Source organism: Magnusiomyces paraingens (assembly GCF_902498895.1).
Source record: "Magnusiomyces paraingens strain CBS 517.90 genome assembly, contig: contig4, whole genome shotgun sequence".
Lineage (NCBI taxonomy): Eukaryota > Fungi > Ascomycota > Dipodascomycetes > Dipodascales > Dipodascaceae > Magnusiomyces > Magnusiomyces paraingens.
Genome location: NW_022474070.1, coordinates 2045906 through 2057500, shown reverse-complemented (window position 1 = coordinate 2057500; position 11595 = coordinate 2045906). Strand labels below are relative to the sequence as shown.

The 11595-nt window shown below is 37.8% G+C and overlaps 2 protein-coding genes across 2 annotated transcripts; one reads left to right on the top strand and one right to left on the bottom strand.

The window, feature by feature from the left end:
- Positions 1-4129: 4129 nt before the first annotated feature.
- Positions 4130-5579, top strand: SAPINGB_P005404 (uncharacterized protein; the record flags this gene model as incomplete). Its single annotated transcript, XM_032000118.1, has 3 exons — positions 4130-4135; positions 5176-5219; positions 5372-5579. The coding sequence occupies 3 exons, from the start codon at positions 4130-4132 to the stop codon at positions 5577-5579; spliced, it is 258 nt and encodes an 85-aa protein (XP_031856009.1).
- A 1268-nt stretch (positions 5580-6847) lies between these two features.
- SAPINGB_P005403 (uncharacterized protein) lies at positions 6848-10742 on the bottom strand (the record flags this gene model as incomplete). The annotated part of the gene is made up of 6 exons (XM_032000117.1): positions 6848-7093; positions 7148-7754; positions 7805-8730; positions 8784-9360; positions 9428-10440; positions 10524-10742. 6 exons carry the CDS (start codon positions 10740-10742, stop codon positions 6848-6850), a joined length of 3588 nt encoding a protein of 1195 aa, XP_031856008.1.
- Between the last annotated feature and the right edge of the window lie 853 nt (positions 10743-11595).

Below are 11595 nucleotides of genomic sequence, written 5' to 3'. Positions count from 1 at the left end.
ATCTGGGAACCAAGAGATCCGTTGTTGGAGGTTTTCTTAGTTTAAATTTTCTTAATAAATATTTTTAAATAATAAACAATGTAACTCAACCAAAGTTCCACAAAATAATAAAAATTATTCTTATGAATGATCCTTCCGCAGGTTCACCTACGGAAACCTTGTTACGACTTTTACTTCCTCTAAATGACCAAGTTTGTCTATCTTTGAGCATATGAAATAGGTCGCCCCATATCAAAAGCTCTCCGAAACCCTCACTAAGCCATTCAATCGGTAGTAGCGACGGGCGGTGTGTACAAAGGGCAGGGACGTAATCAACGCAAGCTGATGACTTGCGCTTACTAGGAATTCCTCGTTCAAGAGCAATAATTGCAAGGCTCTATCCCCAGCACGACCCGGTTTATAAGATTTCCCGTGTTGCTAAACAAAGGATCTTGTTGACCGAGTCAGTGTAGCGCGCGTGCGGCCCAGAACGTCTAAGGGCATCACAGACCTGTTATTGCCTCGCTTCCTCTGATTTGCATCAGCTGTCCGAGTAGACGGTTCCGCTACAAAATGTAACTTCCCCAACTGCTCGCCAAAATCTCGTCCGTTATCGCAATTAAGCAGACAAATCACTCCACCAACTAAGAACGGCCATGCACCACCACCCACAAAATCATGAAAGAGCTCTCAATCTGTCAATCCTCATTGTGTCTGGACCTGGTGAGTTTCCCCGTGTTGAGTCAAATTAAGCCGCAGGCTCCACTCCTGGTGGTGCCCTTCCGTCAATTCCTTTAAGTTTCAGCCTTGCGACCATACTCCCCCCAGAACCAACTGCTTTCGCTCGAGCGGAGAATAGATTTCATAGTCCATCCTCCGCTCTATCGGCATAGTTTACTGTTAAGACTACGACGGTATCTGATCGTCTTCGATCCCCTAACTTTCGTTCTTGATTAATGAAGACATCCTTGGCAAATGCTTTCGCACTAGTTAGTCTTTAGCAAATCCAAGAATTTCACCTCTAGCTGCTAAATACTGATGCCCCCGACTGTCCCTGTTAATCAATTACGAGGTTCCCACAAAAGAAACTTCGTCCTTCTGTTATTCCATGCTAACGTATTCAATGACTGCTTTAAGCGCTCTAATTTTCTCAAAGTAACTGGTCTGCAACAAGTACAGACCTAGGTTCAGGAAACCTCAATTAAGAAGCTCCATCCCCCGAATATCAACTACGAGCTTTTTAACTGCAACAAATTTAATATACACTAGATGAGCTGGAATTACCGCGGCTGCTGGCACCAGACTTGCCCTCATCTTGCTCCTCGTTAACCTATTTATCGTGTTCTCATTCCAATTACAAGACCAAAGGCCCCGTATCGTTATTTATTGTCACTACCTCCCCGAATTGGGATTGGGTAATTTGCGCGCCTGCTGCCTTCCTTGGATGTGGTAGCCGTTTCTCAGGCTCCCTCTCCGGAATCGAACCCTAATTCCCCGTTACCCGTTACTGCCATGGTACGCCAATACCGTGCCATCTAGCTGATAGGGCAGAAATTTGAATGAAGCGTCAAAACGATCTGAAGTTATTGTGATTCATATCTAATAAAGCCTAGAAGCAAGTATTAGCTCTAGAATTACCACGGTTATCCTAATGGTATTATCTTCAAATAAACTATAACTGATTTAATGAGCCATTCGCAGTTTCACTGTATAACGCTTATACTTAGACATGCATGGCTTAATCTTTGAGACAAGCATATGACTACTGGCAGGATCAACCAGATAACTATTTAAAAAAAAATGGAATTTTTTTTCAAATTGTTAATTTTAGGCCTCCTTACGCTGTAGATTCGGATATCTGCAAATTAGCTAGAAATTGACTTTTGTCATTGACTAACAATCCACTTAACCCATTTTTGCCTGAAAAGTTCAGGACTTTCTTGTTTGCCAACTTGAAGACTGAGTCCCCACTGCCAGCGTGGTTCAAGATAAATGCTACAAATTTAAACTGTTGTCCAGATTCAAAAAGCCACACCATCGTAATGATGCGCACAATTCAAACCTACAGTTAAGTTCGGCATTAAACCTCTAGAAAAACTCAAATCAAAAAAAATTTTTCAGAAATCATTTTTTTCATCTGATTACTCAAATTCATTTTTTCATTCTGAACTTTTTTTTTTTTTTTGTTCTTCATATAGGAGACAAAACCTTAACCTACCAACAATTTTGGTAATCTTCAACTTTTTATTAGATTCTAAAATGCAATAGCTGGTTTTTTTTTTTTTAAATCACAACATACCGTTGTAAATGGTAGGTAACCAAACTAATTTTTGCTACCCCTGATCACGTGATACTTACCCCAACCTAATTCCCTTCCCCATTATAAATTTTAGGTCACTTCTCAACCTAAATTTTACTGCACTCATCACATGATCTCTCTAATTATTTTCCGTTATAAAATTTACTTCAACCCTAACATAATTTTTAAAACATAAAGTCACATGACTTTTCTTCAACAACACTTTTATTTATTATTTTTCCCCTTTTTTCTTTTTTTGTTATTTGTTTATTTAGAAATCTATATTTTTCCAATATAATATATTATTTTTGATTAATTTTAATACTTAAATCCTATCTTCCTCTAATATTTTTTTTCAATTTTCTTCTTCAATTTCAACTTTTACTAACACATCCATTAAACAGCTCCCCTAACAACTTATTTATGAGCTTTGTGTCTAACCTTCATCTCAATACAACTTCTCATACTTATTTTCTACAAATTTTCCCAACACACCCAAAATACCCTAACCCTGATGGTTTTCTTAATTTGGAAATCAACTTTATATCATATCTCAACATTTACCCAAGATACTTCCATATCAAATATACTCATTTAAATCGTTTTTAATTTATATTATTTCTACTTATTTATTACTTTTTTCAATTTTTTAATTTTTCAATTTTTTCAATTTTTTTTCATTTTTCCATTAAACCCTATTATATATATGACATGACCATATGTATAAAGAAATATATATTCAAGATATTAATATTAAGACGTTGCTGTTGTTGTTGTTTTCTTTAATATACAAAATAGGTACATGCATGCATCCCATCATCGGAAAAAAAAAAAAAAAAAAAAAAATTAAAATAAAAAAAAATTATTTTTTTGCCAAGTGTTTGGTAACCACCATCACTCTACCACAAATATATAAAGGGCCTTTTCCCCCTCGACTTTTTTTTTTTTTTTTTTCTCTCTTTCTTTCTCCTTATCCATTGTCCTCTCTACCCCCGCCTCTTCACTCTTTTCCTCCCACCATTTGTAGACAGCGCACTTTTTATGACTTTTAAAACTCTTTAAAATCATTTTTTCCCCCAACCACTATTACAATTAACTACTATATTTAATGGTTTTAAAGATAAAAGTCTAAATTTTTCGCTCGGGGCCTGCCGGCCCCTCGTAAAAAAAAAGAGGAAGAGAGAGGGGAGAGGAGGAAAAAAAAAAAGAGAAAAAAAAGAAAAAGAACATAAACATAAACATAAGCAAATGAACTTGAACATTTTTTTTAACATTTTGAAAAAGATTTGGAGTTGCCAGTTTATTTAAAAATCGAGCTTTGCTCGATTTTAGGCCGTAGGCCTTTTTCGTTCGTGTGCTTTATATAGAACAATGATTCTATAATATATAAGAACGGCCATATCATGCAGGTTCAAGGCTTCCCGTCCGATCAGCCCTATTTAAGCTGCATTGAGCTGGGAGTAGTACTGCGGTGGGAGACCACGCGGGAACGCCCGGTGCTGTTCTTTTTTTTAAAATTTCAAAAATCAACTTTTTGCATTTTTTTAGCAAAATAATACCTTTAAAATGTTCAGCAAAGCACCCCAATCACACTAGTATATTTTATTTTTGAATTGAGTGTTGGGTTTACAATTTATGACTATCTTTAGGACTTGTAAATTAGAATGATCACGTGTGTTTTAGGTTACAGTTAAGCTAAATTTTAGTTTTGTGTTCACGTGATCGTGTCAATTATCTATTCACCACCATAGATATATATATATATATATATATATATATCAACGACGACGACAGAAAAAAAAAATTTTTTTATTTTTTATTTTTTATTTTTTTTTTCAAAACCTTCTCAAAATGAAAGTATGATCCTGTTTATATATATTTTTATTTTTTTACTTAACAAATTTTATATATTTTGGAATATTTTTTTCATTTTTTAAAAAAAATCATCTCTATACGCAGTGGTTAGGGATAAGTATATATAGTATGTGTTGACTATAAAAAAAAATATTTTTTTTTTTTTTTGCCTATACTAACTGGAAAATAAAAATAAAAATTTCTCTCTTTTTTTTTTTTTCTTCAGTTTTTTTTTTTTATATGTATGTATGTATGTATGTATATATATATATATATCAAAAAAAAAATTTTTTTTCCTTCCCCATATTATAAAAATTCCTCTAAAAAAATCAGTCAAATATACATTTGTCACGTGATTACTAATACTTTTTATTAAATATAATGAATGAACCATCATAAAAAAATATATATATATATTTTTTTTGTTAGTTTTTAAATCATTTTGAAAAATCATTAAAACTTCTGGTTATTTTCCTATTTTTCCTATTTTTTTTCATTTTTAAATCGATTTTTTATTGTATTATTATTTTGAAAAAATACTATATTCCGCAGAGGTTAGGGTATTTTAACATAGAGATGAGAAAAAAATAAATAAATAAACTATACTTTACATTTCTGTTATAAATTACCACAATCATTTAAAAAAAATACAGTAGTAAAACCATAATAAATCATAACCAAAGTCACGTGACTTTCCAACCTAAGCATTAAAAAACTTTTTCATCTTTTTTTCTATTTAAAAAAAAATAAAAAGAAAGATAAAAATGTTGGAATATATGTTATGGTACTATCGTGTATTTCAACATTATCCCATAATATTTTTTTTTCCCAATTACACTCTTTACATTGTTACATTATTCACTAGCAACTACTAGCCCATTACCATTGGAGTTACAAATGTTAAATCAAGACTCCTATTGCTAAAGAAAATTTTTCAAGATGCTCTTTTAAATTTTCTTCATTACAGAAACCTTTCTTGTTTTCTTTCTCTTCTTTTCCCCTTTCCTAAATTTACGCAAACTGTTTTATTAAATACTCTTCAGCTTTCAGCTTATCAATCGTATTTACTTATTAACTCTTGCTTTTGGTATGATAGCGAACTTTTATTTTTTTATTATTTTATTATTTTATCATTTATATAATTCTTATATATACTTTTAAATTTCCCAAAACTGTTTTATTAAATCTCCTTGGCTTTCAGCTTATCAATCGTATTTACTTATTAACTCTTGCTTTTAGTCTTCTCGCTATGTCTAATCACGGAAACACTACAGGAGTCAATGAAGGATCCTCATCCTTCAGTCAGCCAGCACTGGAAGTTCTGTTGCCCACTCAACATCTGAGACCCACTAAAAGAACAACCCCAGCTCTTATGGACATTCGCCGATCTCCTGTTCATCGTCAAATTGACCCGCTGCCCGTTCTGGATTTACCGTTAGACAATTAACCATTGCCAAATACCAGTTTGTTCCGAAGGATGTGAAGCTGAATTAAAAGTCTTAGCAGACTTGACAGCTTACATTAGAAACTCAAACTTCAAAGCTAGTCCTCCCCCATCTCAAAACCGGTAGCTCCTGCCGTATTCCTGAGGAGCCAGCCACTTGGCTCCGCCTACCGGCATGTAAACGACGATTTTCTGGCTGACCAGCCCGTTCCAGCGCAGATTTTAATCTGCAAATTTAGATGCCTCTTCCTACTCCCGCCCACCTCAGCCATTCTGGCAGACCGATTTGCTGACGTCGTATTTTGTACTAGCTCGGTGGTGGCCCGTACAAGTTCCGCCGCCGCCAAAACCAGTTGATTGCTGGCAGGATTATTTGTGCTTGTAGCAGTACCTTGAGTGTCACCTAAAACTTGCGGCACCCCGACATCTCTCGCAGGAGCTTCCTCCAACTTAGTAGAGGAATCCATTGTTGGAATATATGTCATGGTACTATCGTGTATTTCAACATTATCCCATAATATTTTTTTCCCAATTACACTCTTTACATTGTTACGTTATTCACTAGCAACTACTAGCCCCTTACTATTGGAGTTACAATAATTGTTACAATCAAGACTCCCTATTGCTAAAGAAAATTTTTCAAGATGCTCTTTTAAATTTTCTTCATTACAGAAACCTTTCTTGTTTTCTTTCTCCTCTTTTTCTCGCTACTCTAAATTTACGCAAAACTGTTTTTATTAAATACTCTTTCAGCTTTCAGCTTATCAATCGTATTTACTTATTAACTCTTGCTTTTAGGTATGATAGCGAACTTTTATTATTTTATTATTTTATTATTTTATTATTTTTATCATTTATATAATTCTTATATACACTCTAAATTTACGCAAAACTGTTTTTATTAAATACTCTTTCAGCTTTCAGCTTATCAATCGTATTTACTTATTAACTCTTGCTTTTAGTCTTCTCCGCTATGTCTAATCACGGAAACACTACAGGAGTCAATGAAGGACCCTCATCCTTCGAGTCAGCCAGCACTGGAAGTTCTGTTGCCCACTCAACATCTGAGACCCATTCAAAGAACAACGCCAGCTCTTATGAGACATTCGCCGATCTCCCTGTTCATCGTCAAATTGATCTCGCTGACCGTTCTGGATTTACCGTTAGACAATTAACCATTGCCAACATACCAGTTTGTTCCGAAGGATGTGAAGCTGAATTAAAAGTCTTAGCAGACTTGACAGCTTACATTAGAAACTCAAACTTCAAAGCTAGTCCTCCCCCATCTCAAAATCCATGACAACGTCGCTAGACGAAGATTCAGAATCTGATGAGTCTTCCAATTCGTCGAAACCCAGTATATGTTCCACAGACCCATCCATGTCTTCATCATTGGTTTCTGAGTCAACCGCATCCTGATTGTCACCACCAGATTGGCTCGCGGTTTCAACAGCTGAAGCCTCACGGATAAGTTCAGCAGTTCCAGACAGCGCAAGATCCACACTGTCATCCTCATCCTAAATGTGTAGCTGTTTGGGAAGAGTCACCGGACTTGTTTGATGAGCCACCACTGAGGGCGACTGAGTTCCTGGAGCAAAGGCTTTCTGGAGCTTTACCATATGTTCAGAAAATGAATTTTCGTGAGAAAAATCTTCGTTAGTATCTTCGGAACCAGGGCGACCAGCTACGTTGGAGTTCACCGATCTCAAATCAGCATCATCAACAGCAGAATCTTCGAGCAATATATGGTCCTCAGACTGAAGTGTATCTTTGTCGTCAGCAACACTAATTGATTCATCTGCAACCAGCTCCACATCATCATCTTCCAACGGTTGAAAAGAGTTTTCAGTTATAGGTGTCGATGATGTAGAAGTAGAATCCTGGTCCTCCAATCTGCTGGATCTGTGGCTCCTTCCCTCAGAGCCCACATAAGTCCAGCCAAAGTTACCACCACCACCACCAGAGAGTGAAGTGGGAGAGTAGTCGTCAGAGTCAGATTCATCTTCACTTTCTGATTCATCAGTGGAAGAGTCACTGTAGTCAGGGTCACGATTTCCAACCTCACTGTAGTCAATGAGAATGTCACCCTCGTAAATTGGCTTTTCGCCAAAAAATTTAACGCCAGGCAAGACATGGTCACGAAAGTTGCCGTGTACACAGCGTCGAATGCGCTTGTTCCTCGTAATGCATAGAAAATTTTAGGATTTAACGGGTCGGGACCCAAATACAGAGCAGGCTCGCCCCGAGGCTGAAGGGGTCCCTTTGAGTTTCTGAGACTCAGATTTAATGACAAAACTAGGCAGCCAAATGTGTGCACTAGTGCTATAGGTGGTTTTCTGCCCGTAAAGGCTTCATAAGGTGATATACCGGCTTTATTAACTATGGAGAAATTATATACCTGCACAGCGTAGAGCCAGGCAGAGTCCCAGTAGATATTGGCCCAGAGTGTCGACTGCATCAAGGCTCTAGTAGATATCTCACGAAGTGTGCGGTGGGCACGCTCAATTTTTCCATTTTGTTGGTGTTCATCAGGAGCAGTTAAAATATGAATGACGCCCCAATCTGCCAAAAATTTTCCAAGTGTGCCAGAGATAAATTCACCACCATTGTCAGTAATAAGCTTGGTGGCCTTGCCGTCAGCAGCACGGCGAGCAGCTTTGGGCACAAACTGCTTAAAGAACTGGATAAGTTTCCCAGGAGCTTCATCCTTAGATTCCAGAGCAAAAGCATAGATGTAACCAGAAAATGCATCAATGATATTCAGCATGTACCTGGCCCCTGAAGAGGCAGGACCTATGGGACCGACGAGATCAGCATGAATCTGGGCTAACGGAGCCGTGGATTCAGAAGCTATATGCTTATCCGGAGAAGTGAACCGCTTAATGCTTCTTGACGTGCCACATATGACACAGTCCTTGATCAACTCTTCGTCACGCTTGGTCACCTCAAAGGGAGGATCAGCAAGCTTGGCTAAATGCTTCACCGAAGTCAAAGAGCAATGAGCAAACCGAACATGACAGTCAAGTGCCTGCGAATTCAACACGGCCTCCTTTGCAATAAATTTGAGAGACGGTGAGAGGACAGGAAGTCCCTTTCCAACAGCGAGAGCTGATTTATCAACCTTCCTCATAGCTTCTGGTCCTTGTCTGCAAATCTGATCCCAGTCAATTGAATTTCCTGAGAACTTGAAGGAGCCAGTTGAGGTACGATATTCCTAGTAAACTTTACCGGAACAATGTTGGCACAAATGTGAGACTTGGCATCTCTGGCACCACCAACCCTACCAACCTTTTCCTCACCAAAATAGGCCAGACAGTCCCCACTTGGGACCGTATGAAAAGAAACATCGTGCGTGCGCCAGACAGAATCAGAAAACAAATTGCTAGACCCAGCAGGAAAATAAAGTGCGTCAGCAATATGGCAAATATTGGTGCCACCGTCACCTTTTAATACAACAGCAATTTTACCTTCCCCTTCTAACACGATGTCGGAACCACCATAGGAGCTGATGGTTTTGGGGCTGCTGTATTTCTCATACGACACAAAGTAACTGTTGTCTGAGATAAGATGACCAGTAGCATTTCCAGAATCAAGAACATTTGGAAGATTTGTTTCACCCACAGAGGCGATTTGGTTGGCAGGTGGAAGAAAAGCAACTGGCGAATAATCACTGCTTCCGCCGTCATTATCAAATACGTCTTGGATAGCCCGAGCAACCGAGCAAAGAGTTTCAACATCGTCGCGAGCCACCTCAAGATATTCGGTAGCTTTCAAGGCAGCAACTCTGTTTTGACCATCAGAGTTCGACTTTCTAGCTTGCTTGTCTTCATTGTTGCGCCTCTTGTTGCTACCGGACCCCTTGGACCACTGCTTCCCCTTTTCCTTGCTTGGTATCAGAGTGGCCAGCTTTCTTCGAGGTTTCCTGCTTGGATTCCTGCTTGGGTTCTTGCTTGGGTTCCTGCTTTGGCACCACTTTTGTTGAACCGTCAATAATTCTTCGACCTTTTACGAAGGCTGCAGAAGTTGCTTCAACTAGCGCTGGGATTTCAACTGAATCACAGGGGCTCCATCCTCCAGATCTTGACTTGAAAATGTCGACAAACTTGGTAATCCCCCAGAGATGACTCTGAGGATCTTCGCGAGCAGCTGCTGAAACCTTGTTGTTATTCAGTACTGCTAAGATAAGGTCACGGTGAAAGGTGCCATCCGGGTTGTTAAAGAAATATTGCTCCACTACAGAGGCCCACTTGGAAGCTTCAGTAACAGTAGCTTGTATTTTGGTTTCAATTTCACTGCTGGTGAGCCCGGAGAAATAACTAGGACCTGGAACTCCTACTGAGATAGCTTGCGTCATCGCAAATACAATGTTAAGCTCAGGGCTTGGGGATATGCGCAAACCAATATGATTAAGACGTTGGTAAAATGAGAGCACTCGCCCCAGGTCGGCGGGCTCTAGGATTTCGGGATCTATACGGGCCATTCTTTTTCCTGGTTCAAATAGGACCCCCATGGCTTCTTCCCGCACAGACGCCGAATCCATAGGTGGAGTTTTTAGAAACTCGGGCGACGTGTCCCACCGGGCCTGTTCAGCTGCAGCCAGGTTAGCTGCAGGCGTGGTTTTTAAAATGTAAGCCTTGAGTAGTTCATCAAGGGCCCTCTCAAACCTGATACCATAACCAAGCTGAAGGGCAGTATGGCCAACAATTGGCTTATAGATATAGTTGTTCCAAAAACTCCGGCCGCAGCTGTTAATTTGCCCAATAAGACCGTATATCCAAAAATCCAATTCACTTTTGTAGAGGAATTGTTTGAAATTTGGCGCTTGAGAAGCGTCAAAGGAGCTCATTTTTGGGATGGGGGAGGACTAGCTTTGAAGTTTGAGTTTCTAATGTAAGCTGTCAAGTCTGCTAAGACTTTTAATTCAGCTTCACATCCTTCGGAACAAACTGGTATGTTGGCAATGGTTAATTGTCTAACGGTAAATCCAGAACGGTCAGCGAGATCAATTTGACGATGAACAGGGAGATCGGCGAATGTCTCATAAGAGCTGGCGTTGTTCTTTGAATGGGTCTCAGATGTTGAGTGGGCAACAGAACTTCCAGTGCTGGCTGACTCGAAGGATGAGGGTCCTTCATTGACTCCTGTAGTGTTTCCGTGATTAGACATGGCGGAGAAGACTAAAAGCAAGAGTTAATAAGTAAATACGATTGATAAGCTGAAAGCTGAAAGAGTATTTAATAAAAACAGTTTTGCGTAAATTTAGAGTATATATAAGAATTATATAAAATGATAAAAATAATAAAATAATAAAATAATAAAATAATAAAATAATAAAAGTTCGCTATCATACCTAAAAGCAAGAGTTAATAAGTAAATACGATTGATAAGCTGAAAGCTGAAAGAGTATTTAATAAAAACAGTTTTGCGTAAATTTAGAGTAGCGAGAAAAAAAGAAGGGAAAGAAAACAAGAAAGGTTTCTGTAATGAAGAAAATTTAAAAGAGCATCTTGAAAAATTTTCTTTAGCAATAGGGAGTCTTGATTGTAACAATTATTGTAACTCCAATGGTAATGGGCTAGTAGTTGCTAGTGAATAATGTAACAATGTAAAGAGTGTAATTGGAAAAAAAAAATTATTATGGGATAATGTTGAAATACACGATAGTACCATGACATATATTCCAACACAGTTTTGCGTAAATTTAGAGTATATATAAGAATTATATAAAATGATAAAAATAATAAAATAATAAAATAATAAAAGTTCGCTATCATACCTAAAAGCAAGAGTTAATAAGTAAATACGATTGATAAGCTGAAAGCTGAAAGAGTATTTAATAAAAACAGTTTTGCGTAAATTTAGAGTAGCGAGAAAAAGAAGAGAAAGAAAACAAGAAAGGTTTCTGTAATGAAGAAAATTTAAAAGAGCATCTTGAAAATTTTCTTTAGCAATAGGGAGTCTTGATTGTAACAATTATTGTAACCCAATGGTAATGGGCCAGTAGTTGCTAGTGAATAAT